This window comes from Clarias gariepinus, chromosome 3, assembly GCF_024256425.1.
Source record: "Clarias gariepinus isolate MV-2021 ecotype Netherlands chromosome 3, CGAR_prim_01v2, whole genome shotgun sequence".
Classification (NCBI taxonomy): domain Eukaryota; kingdom Metazoa; phylum Chordata; class Actinopteri; order Siluriformes; family Clariidae; genus Clarias; species Clarias gariepinus.
In genome coordinates, this window is record NC_071102.1 from 6,521,607 (window position 1) to 6,542,439 (window position 20,833).

General features: G+C 37.6%; 4 protein-coding genes across 7 annotated transcripts in view; 1 reads left to right on the top strand and 3 right to left on the bottom strand.

The window, feature by feature from the left end:
- Positions 1 to 2,658: 2,658 nt before the first annotated feature.
- On the bottom strand, positions 2,659 to 4,569 carry si:dkey-148a17.6 (uncharacterized protein LOC108190685 homolog). Its single transcript, XM_053493356.1, has one exon. It carries the CDS (start codon positions 4,458 to 4,460, stop codon positions 3,351 to 3,353), a length of 1,110 nt encoding a protein of 369 aa, XP_053349331.1. The 5' UTR covers positions 4,461 to 4,569; the 3' UTR covers positions 2,659 to 3,350.
- A 167-nt stretch (positions 4,570 to 4,736) lies between these two features.
- LOC128519584 (leukotriene B4 receptor 1-like) lies at positions 4,737 to 7,003 on the bottom strand. Its single transcript, XM_053493357.1, has one exon. It carries the CDS (start codon positions 6,990 to 6,992, stop codon positions 5,973 to 5,975), a length of 1,020 nt encoding a protein of 339 aa, XP_053349332.1. The 5' UTR covers positions 6,993 to 7,003; the 3' UTR covers positions 4,737 to 5,972.
- A 1,868-nt stretch (positions 7,004 to 8,871) lies between these two features.
- LOC128518936 (BTB/POZ domain-containing protein KCTD19-like) lies at positions 8,872 to 20,071 on the top strand. Of its 3 annotated transcripts, XM_053492375.1 has the most exons (17): positions 8,872 to 8,972; positions 9,172 to 9,217; positions 10,415 to 10,603; positions 10,871 to 10,993; positions 11,141 to 11,339; positions 11,705 to 11,847; positions 12,060 to 12,175; positions 12,420 to 12,562; positions 12,814 to 12,897; positions 13,034 to 13,121; positions 14,450 to 15,077; positions 15,197 to 15,355; positions 16,835 to 16,879; positions 17,365 to 17,507; positions 17,683 to 17,790; positions 18,171 to 18,290; positions 19,984 to 20,071. In XM_053492375.1, the coding sequence occupies exons 1-17, from the start codon at positions 8,940 to 8,942 to the stop codon at positions 19,996 to 19,998; spliced, it is 2,382 nt and encodes a 793-aa protein (XP_053348350.1). In that variant the 5' UTR covers positions 8,872 to 8,939; the 3' UTR covers positions 19,999 to 20,071. The 3 variants fall into 3 exon arrangements, with proteins under 3 accessions (XP_053348350.1, XP_053348352.1, XP_053348351.1); XM_053492377.1 differs by lacking the exons at positions 17,683 to 17,790; positions 18,171 to 18,290; positions 19,984 to 20,071 and having other exon boundaries at positions 15,202 to 15,355; positions 17,365 to 17,394; XM_053492376.1 differs by lacking the exons at positions 16,835 to 16,879; positions 17,683 to 17,790; positions 18,171 to 18,290; positions 19,984 to 20,071 and having other exon boundaries at positions 15,202 to 15,355; positions 17,365 to 17,491.
- plekhg4 (pleckstrin homology domain containing, family G (with RhoGef domain) member 4) overlaps positions 19,507 to 20,833 on the bottom strand; it is an 87,137-nt gene continuing 85,810 nt past the window's right edge. For both annotated transcript variants that reach the window (XM_053492373.1, XM_053492374.1), the window contains exon 24: positions 19,507 to 20,709. The gene's annotated coding sequence lies outside the window, so the exon portion shown is untranslated. The remainder of the gene's footprint in view (positions 20,710 to 20,833) is intronic.

Below are 20,833 nucleotides of genomic sequence, written 5' to 3' on the forward strand. Positions count from 1 at the left end.
CAGGGTTGCAGAGGGCCTGTAGCATACAGTATCATTTACACCCAACATGCAATTCTTTGGACTGTGGGAGGAAACCGGAGTACCTGGAGGAAACCCACCAAGCACAAGCTGGGATTCAAACTCAGACCCGAACAATAATTCTAATGAAATATAAATAGCTCCTCAGTTTGTCGCCATCATTGGATATTATTGGGCATCAGGATGGCAGGAGGGGCCTCTGAACAGGTACTCATAATGACTAGTATAAAAGGTAAACTCTGAAAAGAAATGCATAAAAAGAAATGCATGAAAAGAAAAGATCAAAGCGTTTTGAATAGTGTAGTGACATATACACAACTACAACTGGTGGCAAATCTACTGTACGCACTATACATTAATCATGAGAGATATGTGAGTTTCAGAATGATACTAGGATTTCTAAAACAAATAAATAATAATAATAAAAAAACTCAGACATTGTTTTAATTTACACCTTGTCATTTAACTAAACATAATAGATATTATTCCTTCATCTTTAATACTGTTTATTCTGTGTAGGGTTGATGGGAGCCTAGAGCCAATCCCAGGGAGATGGCAGACACTCTGGATGTGGTACACACGCACACGCACACACACACACATTCTTTAGATATAATATAACTTTTTAGTTTTTAAAAATTACTTTGTAGTTTTTACACAGCAGTAACTTCAGCATGTTTGTTACTGTCTTCTGCCATAATAGAAGACAGTTAATTAAATACTGATTAAATACTACAAAAAAAGTAATATTATATTTAAAGAACAAGAAGTCAGATGTAAATTGATGTATATCCATATTTATTTTTAAGTGTGCACTACTACTTCACCACTATTCAAATCTCTTCCATATCATAGCTACAGTTTTTTATTTGTAGTTTCCTAAAAATTCTTCTCTATGCCACTGTCCCATATACAAAGGCTTCTTTAGAAGTTCACACAGTGCACAGTAGTTACTTCACTTCCCCAGTGTGATTTGCTGGTTTCTCGGCAGTTTGCCCAATAAGCAGTCTTGTTGTCTGGGAATTAAAAGCGCTTCATGCCCTGGCGAAGACCCTGCTTGTCAGCAATCGGATCAGTCACTGTTTTTTTTTTCCTTTAAAAAGAAGGAGTACAGTTTTGACACAATGATATGAAAAGCAGTGGGTGAAACTTCCATACTCAGCTCTATCTAGCTTCCAAACTAATGATTAAAAATAAGAGGAATCATGAAATTAAAACAAGAAACATGATAACTATTACTTTTTAACACTTTTTTAAAAATAAAACATCCTGAACATAAAAACAAAAAGCAGAAGCTGTACATGAGCGGTAGCAGTCGGTTTTTCTGTTGGGAACAATCAGTCAAAAACATGAACTTATTCAGTGGCTTTTGAACTTATTTGGCTTTTGGTCCTGGAGGAACGTTGTTTCGTACTGTGTACTAACTGTATATGGTTGTAATGACAATAAAGCCTACTTGAACTTGAACTTTTATACTCGAATCTCCTGCATAAGGTAAAAGTGAGTTTCTCTGTTATGCTGAAATTAATTTTACAGTTAAAAGGGTCCCTGGCTACAATACTTCAAAGTTACAACTAGAATTGAATTAGATAATCAGAATAAATTTCACTGTTGGAATGTTTTAAATTGCATGCTTTATTTAATTAATTCTTTACAAGTATGCTAAAACATGCTTTGGCCAAGTAAACTTTACTGCATGGTTTGAAGAAAAAACAAACAAACATACAAACACAATATTTAATACAAGTAAATTATTTCTACTAATTTTTCAATGGTACTAGTTCTAGCTGTAATATAAATTAGATTAATATTAATGCACTCACCAAACTGTTATAAGGGTTTAAATTAAAGGAAGAATTATATTATGAGACAACAGAAAATTACTTGAAAAAATAATTGTCTTCTAAAAAGCCAGTAAGATATAATTCTTATATATAATATAAAGACAATTATTATAATAATAGTAATATTTATATAATAGTTATAATTTAATTGATAACTTTTTAAACAATTTAAATGCATTTAAAATAGGATAACCAGGTTTTTTTTTTTTTGTTTGTTTGTTTTTTACAAAGACTGATGAAGAGTAAGTCCCAATATTTCCTGTGTAAAATCCGCAAACTTGAAACCCTTAATCTCATATTCATCTAGAAAATGAAAACAAAATCTCTCATCAACCAAAGTACGGGAGGGGGGGGGGGGGGGGTTTAGTCTGTATACTGTAGCCTGAATATGTTTTAAACTCTTACTGCTTCATTTACAAATCTTTTTGGGTTAACAGGAAAGCAGAACGGCTAAACCCGAAATAAAACTCAAGATAAAACCAGTAATTTTTTCCTTTGAAATACCAACAATCTGTCATGAAAAAAATTCATCAGTTTCCTCAGTAACAGCAATACAAATCTGTCACACACCAGTCTGCGTTTCCTCTTTTCTCACACACATGCACATGTGTCGCAATACTTGACAAAATTTTTGCAATGTAGACATGATCCACAAGCTGTCTGACTTGTAAATTGCTGGCGAAGCACTTTGTGATGATCCATTTGAGGAGAAATACATACATCATAAATTATATATATAAAACAGTGTATGACATAGTTCTGCTATTTTCCCTCATAAAAAGCCAAAACACAATAGTCATTAAATGAAAGATTCATTTATTAACCTTTCTGTTCTTTACTTTGAATGTGAATAAAATTAAATGAAAAAAATATACAGTATATAAAAGCTATATTATATTCAAGTAATATAACATTATTATAACAAACTTGAAGTCTATAGTTAAAAAAAAGATGATAAAAAATTATACATACATACAGTAGGCATGAGAAACAAATGCTACTACTCTTATAACAATTGCTGTTTATATATTGTAAAGTCCAAAAGTCTGAGACCATTCCTTTTTTTTGCATCCTTATTAGAAAACCCTAAAGTGTTTAGATATATTTCTTATTATTAACTCCAATGTTTTGCTTTAAGGACAGTTGGCTTGGGCTCCCCAAGTTTTTGTAAAACCTGATGATCCATGTTAAAGCAAATCCGTCGGAATGTTATCTGAACATGTGCTTTGGAAGGCATAAGGGCCAAAGAAAATCTGAAATTTGTATAGAAAGAACTTAACACTCATATGTTCTGTTTTCATGTAAATAAAAAAGGTATAATTTTTTTTCCAGTACACTTTTTCCAGCACTGACTTAGTTTCAGACCAAATGCCCTTCCTCTTTTTTGGAAAACTGTCTTCAGTCGAGTACTACTTTTATTATTCTCCATATTAGACATATATCATCTAATATATTGTATATCATACTCATTAGCCAAACTCTGTACCTTCAAATGTCCTCATCACTGGCGGCATTGTTGCATATGTCCACAAGTAAGTCTATTTGTGCTTTGGATTCAATGCAGCACTGGGAAGTGTTAGTCTGAGAGCTTTGCCTTTTAGTCACAAATGACAGTTCTCTGTTGCCTTCGCCCATCACTGTGCTGGACATGTGGCGGAATAGCTTGTGGATGCCCGTGTCTCTCAGTGAAGTACGGAAGCTTCGTGCTGCGAAAACATACAGCACTGGGTTGATGGTGCTGCTCACAAAGGCGAGTGAGGTAGAGATCATACGCATGGCATCCCTAATATTTTCAATATCAGTTCCCTCTTTAGAGCCCTCTAGGACAAGGTACACCAAAGACAGAATGTTGGTGATGTGATGCGGGATCCAGCAAAGAGCAAACACCACCACGACACTTGCAATGAGCAGTGTCGACTTGCGCTTGGACCTTAGGCTCATCTGTGTGATTCGACTGTAGAGGCAGCCATAGCAGATCACCAGGATGAAGAAAGGGATCGCAAAGCCCACCAGAGTCTCCAAGAGTAGAAGCACGGCTTCCTCTGTATTAGATTTATACTCCCGGAATAGGCATTGGTCTTGTCCTTCCACTTTATCCACAGACTGAGTGATTATTACTGGGACGCTGAAAAGAAACGATGCCACCCATACAACTATCAAGATCTTATTTAACATCTGCTTTCTTCTCCAGGCAGCCGAGGCGAAGGGGTACCTGACGGCAAGGAAGCGTTCCACACTCATGATGGTGATCAGGAAGATGCTGGCATACATGCAGGCGTAGATGACATACACCATAGCCTTGCACACAACCTCGGTGAATACCCAGGACCAAATAAATGAGTAGATCCAAAGAGGCAGGGTGAAGACTACCAGGAGGTCAGCAACAGCCAGGTGCATGATGAGCAACACGGTGTGAGAGCGCTGCTTCACATGATTCAAAATAGTCCACACGACCAGCAGGTTCCCCGGAGTCCCAACTACAAAGCACACAGCCATGATGAAACAGGCTGCCACAAAACCCGGTTCCATCCCCTGGGCCTGTTCTAAAACGCTTTCGGCAGAAACATTCATGATTCCTGCGAACACACCACTGTACATGAAACACTGACACTTCTGAGCAGAGAGTACTGTAGGCAGAGTGCCTAAACAGCACACCACTTCCCCTTCACACAGAAAACTCTTCTTTTTTTTCAGGAAAAGCAGCGAGAGAGAGAGAGAGAGAGAGAGAGAGAGAGAGAGAGAGAGAGAAGGGGGTGCAAACACCAGTGGAAACATGCAGCTACCTTTAAACTGTTTAATATACAATACTGTGAAAATTCTTAAGTACCTGCATGTACTGTAACTGCACATTCACATTTTATATAAACTTCCATAATTTCTTTTGATTGTGTAAAGCTGCTTTGTGCCAATGAGCGTTTACAAATAAAATTAAATTGAATTGAATAGCTTTAAAAAAAACAACAATAAAAAGTTTCTGTATTAAAAGAAAACATATGAGAAGCAGTAAAGAATAATTAAAGAAAGAAAGTCATAATTGGCATGACGAACGTTTGCTTAAAATATAGTCTCAATTATATTTCATGCAGTTTTATAAGGAAATAAGCTACTTAGTTTTTACTTTGTCGCATATTCTCCTTTTTATATATTTTTTTTTTTGTCTTTTACATAATATGCTGCTTTGTTTTCTGGCCAACGTATATTTTCCTGTAAGATTATTATTTTTTTCATTAACATATATAAGTATAATAAAGTTTGTACAAAAAAACTAAACCAAACACACGTTGCCGAATTACTGTTTAAAAATATGTGTACATGTCCAAATGTTGAAATGTTGCTTCTTCTGTAAGATTTCTTACATATGGTAATATTGTTCACCTTTATTAATTTTTACAGTTTGGTTCCTCACATACTTAATTCATGGTACAAAAACACATTTTAAGATATTGAAACAAAATTCAATATTCTCTTTTACATTTAAACTTAACTGTCCACATGTATAAGGACATTACATTTTTTCCCAATGACAAAACTAATTATGAGGACACTTTGGTATTTCTCTATTTGCACTTCTTCTTATAGCAAATTATTAATTGCCAAAGTCTTTCGGTTCTAATGAACAGAAATATTTAAAAGAAATTACAAGACAGGGCAAATGATACAGTATTCTTAAGAAGATAAAAAAAATGTGATTCAGTTGAACAGGAAAATGACACAACAATGAATCAGGCTTACTTTTTTGTGTATTATTTAGGTTAGAAGGTCCAGGCTAACCTATTGTAAAATGTCCTTAACCACAATTAGCGTCTAGTCTGAACACATGATGTTTACTACATCTTGCTCTCAAGAAAACTGAGAAGTTCCTCGTCTTGGATGCTGATTCAGGGAAACAATTAAAAACGAAACCAAACAAAAGATCTTCCTATTGTAATAAAATAATTTGAAGTGTGGGGAGGACTTTATTTTCACAAAGCATATGTGCAAAGTACAACTTATTTAAAGTTAAAAATTAATAAGAATTAAAAAAAAAAAAATTTTATTTACTCCAAATATTACAAGAGCAGTGCTGTGGTAGAATAAACAATAGTTCAGTCAGAAATCATCCAGCACACCTCAGACATCTGCTGCAGACTCTTGTATGGGTGTGTCCTGGTCCAGGCAGTCAGTTTGGACGTCCGTCCCTCTCGATTGGATAGTATAAGAAGCAATTTCCTGGAAGAGCTTGGCCATCCTTGATTTTCTCAAATTACCCTGGAAGTTTCTGGCAGCAAAAGCATAAAGCATTGGATTCACTGAGCTGCTAATAAACGCCAGAGCTCCAGAGATGTACTCTGCTGTTTGTAAACCATCTTCCTGATCTTCTTTGTGTGTTCCAAGCAGCCTTACTACATTAATGACATTTATAACATGATGCGGCAGCCAGCACACAGCGAAGGCCACCACCACTCCGCTGATAAGGAAGGCAGATTTCTGTTTATTCTTTCTGTGCATCTGCCGAAGTTGAGACGCCACCCGGGCATAGCAGACAGCCAGGGTGAGAAATGGGATGAGGAAGCCAATCAGTGTTTCCAGACATGCACAAAAGACATTTAAAGCCACTGAATCAAACTCTGTGGAGAAGCACTGATGAACACCTTCATGACTTTCAACGGACCGGGCGAAAATAGCTGGCAGTCCTAGCAAGAATGCCAGGGTCCAACACCCTGTCAGGATAATATTCAGAGCCTTGCTGTTTTTCCAACGCAGCATCTTGAAAGGGTACCTGACAGCCAAATAGCGCTCCATACTCATAAACGTGATCAGAAAAATGCTGGCATACATGCAGACATAGATGATGTACCCCATGGCCTTGCAAGTAGCCTCACCAAAAACCCAGGACGCAGCCAACGAGTAGATCCAAAAAGGCAGGGTCACAACTACCAGCAAATCAGCAACAGCCAGGTGCATGATGAGCAGCAGAGTATGACAACGCTGCTTCACATGATTCATGATGGTCCATACAACCACCAGGTTCCCAGGAGTCCCCACCACAAAGCACACGGACAGGATGGCTAACACCACAGCTCCCCCTGCCACGGTCCACTCGTCCCCCGAGGCTGTGCTGTTGTGGCTGGAATTGGATGAGCTGTTCATCTTTGCGTCCTGCTCCGTTACTTGCCAGAAACTTTTAAACCTCAAACTTACTACAGCAGGAGTTTTATAGTAAGGGCTTTCAAAAAAAACTTCCCTGTCTTTACTTCTCCAAAATACATTCACATGAAGGGCATAATAAAAGATGTAAGAAGAAGTCACAATGACAAGGTATATTCATCGCATATAAACAGGTGTGTTGGAAGCAGGGAAACCACAAAAATACAGTATGTACAGTATCAGTCAAAAGTTTGGACACACCATCTGATTCTGTGCTCTTTCAGGATTTTTTTTTTTCTGCTACTGTGTAAAGCAATGCTGAAGGCAACCAAAATATGCAATAATCTCCTCTAAACAATTGATATTGAGATGTGATATAGAGGTATGTTTTCGTCTTGCTTTCCTGGGATTGTCTTCATTAGAGCTTGATTTCAGAGAGTTTCATCATGATGCTTGATGAGTTTTGCAAATGCACTTGACAATACTGTTTTTACAAGAACTATTACAGAACAGCTGACCTTCGTGTCTTAAAATAACAACTGACTGTTGCTAATACTTTAGTACGGACGTATGTCCATATGTTTTATTTTTATAGTTTTGACATCTCCAGTATTGTTCTAGAATGTAATAGATAAATTTCTAAACACAAACATTGAATTAGAAGGTGTGTCCAAACTTTTGACTCTTACTTTAGGAGTGTGTGTTCTTGAGTGCTATTGGGAACTTGTGGCAAAAGAGTTTATTTTCTCCTTTTTTTTTATTTTAGATATTTGTTGCAGTAATAATTAATCTGGTGCTTGAGGCAGAGTGACAGAAGGATGTGTCACCCTAAAGTCTTTAACAGCTTCTTTTTCCTCTCTCAGACATAAAATATGTTTCCACTGTAATACGTTCACATGGCTTGTATAAGAGCAAGTAAATGACCAGTATAGACATGATTTGTTTGTTCACCTTGTACAGTATGACACACACACACACACACACACACACACACTACTGCATCCACTTAGCATTAACTTGTAGGATGTTAGACATATCTCAATCACTTATCAATCGTCTATAACGTTTTATCCTGTGTACAGGGTCGCCGAGGGGCCTGGAGCCTATAAGAGAAGACTTCGGGCATGTGGTGTTGCACTGTCCACCCTGAGCGTTGTGCAAATCTATCACAGGACACACACACAACGGGCAATTTGAGAATGTCTTTGGACTGTAAGAGCAAATCCACAGAGCACAGAGAGAACATGCAAACTCTATGCACACAGATATGAGGAGAATCGAACCCCGACCCTGGAGGTACGAGTCCACAGGGCTAACTTCTATGCCACCGTGCGTTGCAGTTATTATATAAAAAAACAAAAACACTAAACCTCATCAGAACTTCTCATATAATTTTTTTAAAAACTAATTATTATTATTATTATTATTATTATTATTTAATTTAAACTTATTTAAAACGAGTAACTCTGGTGCAGCAACCTATGTACAGTACTTTCAGCAACTGAATATTTAAGCCCAAGTTTTTAATTATTTTGTGCGCGTGCGTGCGTGCGCGCGCGTGAGTACAAACCCGAATTAGACTCGTTAATTGGTTAATTATGAGCGCACGTGCTGTGTAGTGCGCTATACTCAACGTAGGATGCTCGGTTTGTTTGTATTTGTTGGCTCAGTTTTACAGGTATTCTTAAAAATGTTTTTGAAATGGTTTTTATTATTATTATTATTATTATTATTGAGTTTATTGTTGGCTAAATAATAAGGAGACATTTTCGCACACACACGTTGCTACGCAACATGGCGCAGGTGGCAACCGAACGTTAGCTAGCGTTGCTAACAGGAAGTCATGACGTAGCTCGCGCGCGCTGGCGTTTAACTGAGCCGTTACAGTTAAAAAAATATTGTTAATAATATCATTTGTCATATTCTTCTGAATAATAATCTGGGTTCATAATGGAAGAAAGAGAAAAGAGTTTCAGCTTCAATGTAGGAGAATATGTTTACTTTCTTCTTATTATTATTTTAAACTGCCCTCTTTCGTAAAAAAAAAAAAAAAAAAAAAAAAGTGCTGCCAAATCTTGCATTTAATCTATATGTGTGTAATTTATTTATTTTTAACAATAACTCCTTTATAAGAGCCTGTTATCTTTCATGCTTGTCTGTTGTGTGTGTGTGTTTGAGAAAGGCTTTAAATCTCCAGCACTTCTGGAAACCAGACCCTTTGTGCTCCAGTAAGTCAACACCTCCATCTACTGGCAGAAAATCACAATACACATGTCTTACTTTTGCTTAATTTTTGCCCATTTAGGGTTTGTATTTTCAGAAGGCTGCTCTAGCCATTTAACTATCTGTTGCCAAGCAACGAAACAACAATAATTTTTTAGCATGTTACAGGCTTATATAATTACAGATCACTCAATCCTTTTTATTTTAGGTAACCTTTTATTTACAGTACCAGTCGAAGTTTGGGACTGGGTCACCTTTAAATTCAGTGTTTTTTTGTTTTTTTTTGTTTAGTGATTTCTAACCCTAGTATAGAGCGATATTGGAGATTTGCAAACTATGAAATAACACGTATGGAATTAGGTAATTTGCTAACAACAACAACAACAACAGTCAGTTGTTGTTTTAAGACACAAAGGTCAGCCGTTCTAGAATAGTTCTTGTAAGAACAGTACAGTATTGTCAAGTGTTTTCAAAACCCATCAAGCACCATAATTAAACCATGATTAAACTGGCTCTCGTTAAGACCATCAAAGAAAAGCAAGACCAAAACTTAGAGTTACCAACCTCAGAAATTGCCAGTTCAGAGTAGAGGAGTTATGAAGGCTTTACAGAGCAGACACATCTCAATATCAAATGTTTACAAGGAGATTATTGCATATTTTCGTTGCCCTCAGCATTTGTATCATCATTATTTATTTTTTTTTTTTTTAGTTTAGTTTTTTTTTTTTTTTTTTTTTAATTAGTCCTTAAGTTGGATTTCTCAGACTGGGACATTTCAAGCATGGGATACAGACTGTTTATCTTCTGCACACCTGGATATGACACTGCTAGAGCAGAACATGAATTTATTAATTGGGTTAAGCCCCACAATGGGAAAACCCTTCTTTGGTTAAACTCCTTTGTCTGTTTTATGCAAAGCCCCATGTTGGACAGTACCACCTTCCTAAAACATGCTGGTAGGTGTACTGCCGTCCCATTCAGAATATTTTCTAGGCTCACAGTCAGTCTCCCAAGGTACACATCAGATCAACCGTGACCCTAACCAAAGGAATCAATTAGTAAGGTCATGTGGTCAGGCTTTAGTTGATTAACTTTATCTCCAAATTAAGCATGAGCTTGTAAAATATGCTTTCTGAAAAGCATGCATTGTGTAAATGGTACCACCTTGAAAAGAGCAATAAATTATCTATTGTGTATTTCAGTTCAAAAGGTCATGCCAAAGGGCTTGGTGTCTACACCTCTTGTGGCCAGTAAGGAAGACGTGCTGTACTGCTTTGTTCTTTTGGAGCATGTGCACCAGCATCCAGGCCTAATCAACCATGACAATCTGCTGTGGCTTTGTGAGGATGTGGCTGTTATACAGTGTAGTAGACAGCTCTTCAGGTTCATAGGCAAGCACTCTCTCTGGATAATCATCGTTTAGATTTTGACGAACACGGCACTTATAATTAGTTTATGCATTTGCTGTTCTTATATGTTTCTTAAATGGTTTTTAATAAGCCATGTCAGTCACCTATACAGTATACCATAATAAAATATATACACAACACGGTGTGGTTTTAAAATTTGAGACAACAGCGTAAGTAGCAACAGCTGTTGAAAGATGATGATAAAGGATGACCTGCATATTTTTTATTATTATTTTTTATTGGTTAAAGCCAATTTCCTGCAGTCTGGGACTATACTACTGCCAGAGCTGTTCAACGAATATGAAGAATTGGTTGATGAAGCCAGAATGGTGGGCATGACTGAATTTGTAGATGCACTGCAGGAACTGAGTGGTATGTATGTAGTACAGAAAGCCCTACATTTACAAACCTCAAGTTGGAAGAAAAAAAAATCAATAATTGCAATGCTATAGAAAGTGAATGCGCTTAATGCCAAAGGAAAAACACAAGAATATTTTATGATGCTTAATTTCCTTTTAGATTGGAAAGACAGGAGCAGCTCGAGCGACTCTAGTTCAGAAAGTACAATGTGCTGTGCAGTGGAGCCACTATATGTTTTGAGTTTGGGTCTGTTGGTGCAGTATCCAGACTCCTCACTGGGTCAGTTGTGTGTGGAGAGCAATCTGGAGGGCAGCAGACTCTACATTACAGGCAATGGAGTGCTCTTCCAACATGTGGAGTAAGTCAAGGGGGTTCTTTGGAATTGTAGGAATGGATAATGGGTAATTGTGGGAATTTGATTTTAGGGGTTTGAGTAATTGCAGGGGGAGTCTGAGCCTTGATTATAAATGTGTCTTCTTTCTATGAAGGGGTGTTAAAAGTTCAGAAGGTAAAGGAATTTCGGTTTAAAGAGAGACTTTGGAAAAGTTGGAATTTTGGCAATGACTAGATTGGGATCTTGGGATTAATATTGTTTTTTTGTGGTGGGATGTCAGGAGTTTGGGAATTTAGGAATCTGGGAGGAATTAAGCTATGTTTGGAGTTTGGAACATTATTTTGAAAAGTTTGTTCTATTGTCAGGATGAGATGTTTGTGTTGTTGTAGGAACTGGTTGGGAACATCACGTCTACCTCTGACAATGGTTGCAGAAGAACTGCCTTGCCTATGTATTTACCTCGACAATCAGGACGAAGTGTACCTGGCTATCAGAGAGGCTATGAAAGATCTCTTCCACAGGAGGGAAACCAGTAAGCATGAAAACTAGCACTTGCAGTCACAGCATTTGCCAGCAGTCTTTCGTTTCTTAAAAAAGAGAGAGAGAGAGAACTTATTGTGATTTATCATGAGCTAAGTGTTCATAAGTTAGATAAGGTTCTATGTGTATAGATATTATATCTGCTGTTTTACCTTTTAGGTCTGTGCATTTTAAGACACTATTTTTCCTGTCTCTCTTTTGCAGGTTATATGAGTGCTATGTCTTGCTCTGCCTCAGTGTTAACATTCACCCTTTATAAAGTGGTGAAGGTTTATGTTGGAACTCACTGGTATGCTACATACTTCAAAACTCTTATAAAGGTATGTGAACTGTGGTGTCTTGGCTCCACAACTCATCCTTTTTTTTTAATCAGTCAAAAAAAAAACAACCTTTGATTGTTCTGGCACTGAAAGCCAATGTCGACCCAAGTACAACAGAGAACAAAAAACACACGTTTAATGAGTCAAACCTCCCTAAAGATGTTCTTAAATGAGTTATCTCCATCACTGTAGCTTTGTGTAGTGTTTAAAGCATGTATAAAGAATCTGCAATCATGTTCTTTAGCATCCAGAACTCCTCTCCAATTTCACCAAGAGTAAATGGATTGTGTTTGGGGAGAGCCTACTGGTTAAGGGTGACGGCCAAATGTTCCGGCACATTCTTGACTTCCTGAGATGCGGACGCCTGCTGCTGCCTGCGGACTTCAGGTGGGGGGAAGGTTTTCTGGATGGCAATGAAACCTAGTTTATGGCTATAAAAGGAAGTTTTCCACGAGCAATAGCTGTAACACTGAAATTTCTCTTTTTGTCTATATCTGTGAAATCTGAGTGTCTTTTTGAGAGGTTTACTGCATTTTTTTGTGATGATACCAAAAGATAAGAAAAAAAAAACTGTTGTAATAGATAAGAAAAAGCAGACTTTAGTGCAGATTTTGTAAATGACCACTGAGTATTTGCAGGGAATGGCCTTTACTGTGTCAGGAGATTGAGGCGTTCCAGATTCCCGCTCTGACCAGCGCATTGCAGAACTCCTCAGAATACAGGTAATTAATCAATAATAAGAAGAATTATTAATAATCATTAATCAATTACATCACATAGCACACATTTTGATAGATGGCCCTTCCTACTTTGCGTTTACTTCCTGCCTTTTCCATTGTAATGCATCTTGTGTGTCAGGGCCTGGTGTAAAGATTGGCCGCAACCCAGGAGTCTCTGCACATCATGGAAACATGAAGACATCTCGGATTCTAGTCTCCACATTGAGGTTTGTTCTTGCATGCCTGGACAAAGTCTGTTAAACCAGCCATATTTAGCATCTTTGAATCTGAATAACCTGCATTGATTATCAGATAAGGAAGCACTACTGTAGCCGAGGCAGCATTATCTGATACACTTGGAACAATATCTAAAACACCACATGTTAGATTAAGATTTTCAGGCTTTTCTACATGAGGAGCATACTGTAGCAAAAGGCTTTAAGAATTTAATTTAATGCTGCGGTACAATCACCAACCTCTATCACCCTGGGGTGTTTTAGTTCAGGGATCAGATTCAGTAGCCTCAGGTTACATTAATAAAGGAAGTCATATGGTGAAGCATGCACATGTCACATGTCCAATGGAAAATTTGTTTGCAATAAAGATAACATCATAAATGGTGAGACAAATGTCCTGTGACTTTGTGTTCTGTTGGTTTAGTGGTTATTGGGATAAAGTAGACAATATGAGGTATATCTTACAGTATGTCAAAAAAAAAAACACTGTTTACTATATAGTGCCCTATTTTGTAACATTGACATTTGGCAGTGATTTCTTAGTAATATGGAAGAATATCCAGCGTTCTTATCAAATCCTACAATATACCATTATAGCTTAACTTCCGAATCATAAGCCAAAGTACAGACTCACATTGATGAACTGATTATTTAATGGTATAACTTCTTTTAAAAGCTTATTCTTTTGAATAACTTACAAGTGGTTTTCTTAATTACCACACAGCTGTCCATTAGTCCCAATCATGTGGCTCATGTGAGAGCTTGTGACTTCTCATTGTGTGGAAATGCTTTTATTTTCACTTTTAAACACAGCTCTCAGTACAGTTAATTTCAGTATGATGTAGCTTCACCAAGTGTTTAATTGATCTCAGATCAGTCATTTATTATATATTTCTGGCCCCCATTTTCTTTCACGAATGTGACTATTGAGCACTATTCTGCCAGGTTTTATTAATGTGTTGGACAGTTCCTGACCCAATCCCAGTCGTTTAAGCAATCTGCTTAGTTGTTTTCTTTGCTTGATTCAGGCTAATAACTTGACCCTTTAGTCAGGAAGTGAATTCGCTTAGATAAGTGTTTTAATGATGGTGGTGGGGAACGCTGCCGAACATACTGTCTTTTTTTCAAAATCTCCTATAGGTTTTGATTTAAGTGAAGACGGACAAACAAACAAAATGATACAGTAAACCAAAGCCATGAAACTCATGCTGGTTTAAAATACCTTTTTGTCTTTTGACCCATTTACAACTTTGTAATTACCCAATATTTTTATCATTCTCTCATTCTGTAATGAACACAATATTTACAATTCTCCGCAGGAGTCTGTGGACGAATATGAGTCTCTATCATTTCAAAGGGAAAGCCCAGACAACACTCTGCTTTCCAGTGAAACGTCCAGTACACGCTCCGAGAATGAGGCTCTGTGTGTTTCTGCTGGTGTATCAGGAATAACAGAAGTGAGACCTCCTCGAACAGAAAAGGCGGAGAGAACAGAGGAAATCTCGCTGACACCACTCGTGAGTCACTCACCTCAAGTGGCCGAAGTTAGCAGCAGCTCACATGCTCGTGAAGAACTGCTGATTAAGAACGGCAGCAAGTGTCCCCCTGAGAGCACAGCATGCAGTGGCAGCAAGGACATCTCTGAGTATAACTGGTACAGTGATAAAATAGCGTTCATATCGCCTATAATGTGGAAAACAAAGCAGGAGAAGGACAGTCCTTTGCTGGAGCGTATGACTTTGTTAATGGAGACCTCAATACTTTCAAGATATGAGCTCATGCAGATGTTGAGTCCAGAAATGTCTGGCCACACAGCCGCTCTGATCACATCGTTCTGTAACAACTGGCAGAGCTGCAAGGAACAACAACAAAGCAGTAACACAGGCAGTGCAGAGATGACACACAACACACATATAAACAGAGAACTCAGTCAGAATCCCAACACAGGTTTGAGACTTAAATGTAAATCCTGTTTAAGTTATAATTACATTATAAACACATTTACTGACTGACTATGTGCTTTTTTTTTTTTCCTTTTTTTTTTTTTACACCGCGTGTTGCTGCAGATCAGATGGCTATTCAGGGGGCATCTGTAAGTGGGAGTGTGCTTCCCCTCTCCAGCTGCACATCGTCTGTGAGTGGGTGCGTGTTAACTGTGGATCATCCTGCAGTGCTCGGGAGAGGAGAGGCAGGGGGATACTTTACCCAGAGTGTCATCTACACAGGTTAAGGCTACAGTATAATGTATGCTGCAGTTTATTACCTAAATTGGATCCAGTCTAAACGGAGCCTCAGAAAGCAAATTAAGAAACCTACTGTAGCCAAAATACAAAATGTTAAAACGTTAAATGTTAGGTGGTTTCCCTGGGTAGGTTATAGGTTTTAATTACTTTGTGCAGAAGTGTTTTATTAAAGCCTGCATAATTATTCACCTTAGTTAAACCTTTTCATGTGTTGTAGGGCTACAACCTGAAACAGCAAAGGATTTAATTAGGGTTATATGCCACAAACCGACAAAAAGCTTATAAGATTCAGAAAATAATTATATGGTGTTGGCCAAAAAAGTGTTGACACGAAAGTGAAATTCAGTGATTTAATGATTATGCCTTAAAAAAAAATTACGTGAGAACTTTCCTAATTATTTTAAATAATGATAATCAAGGTAAGAATAGTTTATTTTGTATGATGAAACTGCATGGTGGCTTAGTGGTTAGCTTTGTTGCCCTGCACCTCCAGGGTCCAGGTTCGGTTCCCGTCTCTGTGTCCATTGAGTCCGCATGTTCTCCCCGTGCTTGGTGGGTTTCTTCCGGGGAAGGCTTAGGCTAATTGATGTTTCCAAATTGCCTGTAGTGTGTGAATGAGTGTTTAAGTGTGTGTATGTGTGTGCCCTGCAATGGATTGGCACCCTGTTCAGGGTGTACCCCACCAAGTCTCCTGGGATAGACTCCAGGCCCCCGAGACCCTGTATACAGGATAAAGCGGTATAAACGATGAGTGAGTGAGTAAGTAAGACATCTGCAGTACTCTGGTGTCACTCGCCGCTTGACTGAAAATGATACATACACGTATACTGTTGTTCGCAATTCACTTTAGAATTTTTTCAAAGCTGGGATTTTTTTAAATGCTGTTTTTGTGTAGAGGGGGACACCCTGGCTTAGTTGAAGCGTCCATTAAGTAAACCAGCTGATTGTAATTAGCGCAAATCTTCAGCCAGATAGGCGAGAACAAACTACTGGCATCACCTGTTTCGTGCACTATATAATACAAGCTGTATGTTGTCCAAATACTTTTGGCCATTCATGAAAAAAAAAAAGGTTTGAAAAAAAGGTTGTGATTGCATAAATATACACCAGGTGCCATTAGAAGTCACATAAATTGTTAAACTTTTAGTTGAGTTAATCTGTGTACAGTACAATTAATAGGTAAGGACAGGGGTAACACTTAGTGTGATAATGCCACCACCAAAGTTCACTGTGGGAATGGGGTTGTCAGGGTGATGAGAGTTTTACCAAAAGCACCACTTGGTGCCAATGCCACAAGGTCCAATTTTGGTCAAATCAAACTAGTTGAAAGACATGGTTTAAGTGTCTCAAGCATGTCTTTTGAGTAAATTTGTTACTGCGTTACAACAATATAGCACAAATATGGCAGCATGAGTTCTAAAGAGACTTGAATGCATGACTGTATTAGCTATCCTTCAACAGATGAACACCCTCAGAAGATACAGGATGCCAGGGAAGATGGCCATGGTAAGATATTTATCCATTTAAAATCTTAGGCTAAGGCATACTTCTGGTCAGGTTTATTTGCGTCCATCGAGTGTAATTTGTCACGGCTGTCCTTTCCTTATAGCACAGGAAACACGGGGTCATGTGGGTTATTTTTGGGAAACGCTTAAAAAAATTATGTCATGTTCACATTTGCCTGTCATGTCATTAAGACTGATGAAGGCCAGACATTCCTAGTGAGCGGGATAACAAACTACAGTACCAGTAGTGCGGAATCATGCAGACGTTTGTGTTTACAGTCCGGCTCCGAAGCCTGTAACGCTCTGCTGCTTTCAAGCAGCATTTAAAGGTGAACAGCGTAAAGCTTAATCTAAGACTCAGACTGTCATTATTTTTGGTTTCTGCTCAAAGAATTAAAAAGAAAGATTGAGGAAATAACTGTAATGTTCTATTTCCTTAAATGCAGACGGCAGTGGTTTACAAACTAATAGAGTCTTCTTTTCCAGATGTTGCATTTGCTCACTTCAGTATGACTTATGAAGAAATGGTATACGCTCGGCAGTGTCATGCCTTTCTTACTAACACCATCTTAGACTCCGGCAGATCCCACCCGAACGACAGAATAGTCCAGCTTGTCATTCACCTTTGGGTAAAATCAAAATAATAATTTGATAACAATGAAGCCACCGTGTACTGTAGGGGCTTTCCATCTTTTTTACTTTATTTTATTACTGTCGAGGCTGAAATGCTGTTCTAATGATAACTAATAGTGTGTGCAGCACTGCTGAACTATGTACATCTGTGTCCCTGTGTCTCTGCTACAGACAGGTCAGATGGAAGTGGACAACTTTGTGCAGGAGCTTTTGACCATGATTAGAGTCAGCCCCAATAAACAGCTGGAAAAGCAAGAGAGGCTGGTGCAGTGGGTAAAGGTAACTGTCTGGGTTTGATCAGCATGTTGGAATAAGGATTTTTCAGGTCCTTTTTACTGAAGAAATATTGGTAGAATTTTCTTGAACATGGACAAAATTAGACCATTTTGACAAGCTTTAGACAAGCACTTTGTTTACAAAACTCCTGTATATTTCCCCTAATTGATTACTTTTTATTTATTTACTTGCTATCACCTTCCCAGAGTTGTTTATTATGCACATATGTTAAGGTTATGTTAAAAAAAAAAATCTGTTTTTACATATCAGTTTTTAAAATCACACAAGCTTGTATTGGTTTTGGTGACAAATGTCACTGTATTTATTACTACTGAGGATTATTTAGGCAGTTCTACATAACTGTTGATTTATCATTTTTCAAGTTTACTCTACCACTGGCAAAGAGATACACAGAGTGTGTAAGAGAGTTAATGAGGAAGACCTCCCTCCATGCAGTCAGCCTGTTTCCTCCAGACCTGCTGGAAGGCACCAACATGCAAGAGGTGTGTATTGTCAAGTGCAACTTTCGCTTCTTCTCCTTTTTAGAAAATGCAGACGTTAAAATTCTCTACAGTGGCGTGTTACTTATCTTTTCCACATATAAAATTAAATCAGTGCCATTTTAGGTTATTTTTCCTAACTTGACTGTACTCATTTGAAATAACAATGAGTCCAAAACAATTATTAACCTTGCATTAGCTTGGAATGACTGAACTTAAATGCAAGAGGTAAGTAGAAAATGCAAGATGACTATTTAAGGTAAGCATTATTAATTCTTATTAATTTGTAGGCTTATGGAAAGAACTAAGCTTATCTTTATATACACAGCAGTTTGTTACAGTAGTTTGGTAGTTTTCCTAGCAGGACTAAAAACACAGCACGCATCAGCACACTATGATTTGGAAATAACATGTCCTGCAGTGTAATTTAACACAACAGGGTCCTATTATAGTATTCTGAAGCCTGGAGAGTATAACTGTATTATTGTGTTCTTTTGTTAGGATTTGGTTTTACAGGAATGAAATTTAATGGCCTTTATACCATATTGCTGTTTTATTAGTTGTATTTTATTTATTTATTTATTTTTTGCATAGATGTTGCTACAGATGAATTAAAGCTCCCTGTAATGGTCCCTGAGTTTGCTAGATTATAACCCATGTGCAATTTATCATGCCATTACTTTAAACAACCTTATGCCATCATAAATCACATTAATAATTTCCAGCCAAAGTTGCATTAATTTTTTAAAAATCTTGAATTTAGGATTCAAGTTGCATTGCATGTGAAAATGCCCTTACTTTCACTATTATTAAACATAGCTGTAAAATTACACTGTTGATGTTTTTCCCCAAAGCCTTTTTTTTATGTGGGGACATAATCAGAGACCACTTATTCACTTCCCCCATCCCCCCCTCCCCCATGAATTTGCCAGTTCAGCACTATCCATCCAGGTTTAATTATGTGTTGTCCAGTTCGTAAGCCAATTTTAGTAATTTCAGCAATCTCCTTTGTTGTTTTCTTTGTTTGATGCAGGTCAATAAATTGACCCTTCTGAAACGTAGTAACGTCTGTTCCATAAACACAGGATACAACTTCCGACATCAGTTAGGATTAAAAAAAATTGTTTCCAGCTAAATAAACAGTAATTATCCAATCCAAGCCTCTTAAGCATTTGTTTATTGAAAAACTAAATCTAGTGTACAAGTGATATACAGTTGTACTACTCTACATAAATTTAAGTCTTAATTAATAGTCTCTGAAGGAATGAGGTACTTATTAGTGGTAGATTTAATACTAACCTTTAAAATAATGCCTCTTAGGCTAAAACAGAAATAAAATGAAACTTGCATTTATTGTGGATATAAACCAATCCAGTTTTATTAAATATGTTTGAACCTGTTAGCAAATATGACAATTTAAAAGTGACATTTATTCTTCAACTGTAAGTGGAAATTCAACTTTTTTGTGTGTGTTTTGAATGGTTGACATGAATGGCACTTTAGTGACTCCCTGGTTGGCTGACTAGTGCATTTATGTACAAAGTTATAAGAAGTCTTACCCTCCTACATGCTATTTACTTACTTATGCACCATTTGTGCTAATATTTACAGGCACTGTACAGTTTTATTTGTCTGGTTTTGCTGTTCTATTTAAAGCAGATACAAGACAAGTGAAATGAACTCCCTTTTCAAACAGGATGTAAAGCAGTGACCAGCGCCCACTGGGTAGCACAACCGGCTTTGACTGACCAAGGGTGAGAGGAAAATCTCTTCAGAATTCCTTGACATGCTGACTGCTCTACATGAACACTGATCCTGGAACAGGTCTGACCAACTGAAGACCAGTGAGCCAGTAGCAGCCACATTCCACATGACTGGCCCAAGGTCAGCATACAGAACCCCAACATACATAAATGAATAAAAACTGAACATTACAAAGTCATTAATCTTTTAAAAGAGAAAAACATACTGCTTTTGAACTATCAGAGGAGTAGCATTGTACCCCTATGATCGGGTGTAGCTCTGCCTTCTGGTATTGAGGTATTTCAGAGCCGATTAATTTGCAGTCTACAGCAAAGTGGTCTACAGACAAATGGGGGGGATAGAAACAGTTTACAACTGTGTTAAACTAAAACAATTATTTACATTTACAGATTACAGAGAACTACTGTACCAGGATAAAAAAAACAAAGATGAATACAACATTTAAATCAACCTTCTTAAAAACAAGGTACAAGGTATATCAGCTCTCAAGTGGCATTTCTTTTTTGAAAACAGTGCTATTTTTCAGCTTTATCAGAAGTCCATGAAATGAGATGAGATTTAACAGAGGTTGAGCAGGACAATAAATACGCGTCTGTTTCCTCTCTTCTGTGTGGGGCGACACTGTTGTCTTCTACGGGGGGGCAGCCAGACATTAAACCTATGAGACAATATGGCAGGATTACACACAGTGCACAAACAGTTCTTGTATAAAATTTTCCATATGGCAGTAGCTGCTGATGATGATGAGGTGGTAGTCATGCATGCGTGTGTTGTGGTTGGAG

Coding starts and splice junctions, on each gene's coding strand:
- LOC128519584 (XM_053493357.1), bottom strand. CDS start 6,992: ATGAACAGCTCATCCAATTCCAGCCACAACAGCACAGCCTCGGGGGAC.
- LOC128518936 (XM_053492375.1), top strand. CDS start 8,940: ATGGAAGAAAGAGAAAAGAGTTTCAGCTTCAAT. Junction 15,078..15,196: donor CAGTCAGAATCCCAACACAG/GTTTGAGACTTA, acceptor GTGTTGCTGCAG/ATCAGATGGCTATTCAGGGG. Junction 17,508..17,682: donor AGCTTGTCATTCACCTTTGG/GTAAAATCAAAA, acceptor TCTCTGCTACAG/ACAGGTCAGATGGAAGTGGA.
- si:dkey-148a17.6 (XM_053493356.1), bottom strand. CDS start 4,460: ATGTACAGTGGTGTGTTCGCAGGAATCATGAATGTTTCTGCCGAAAGC.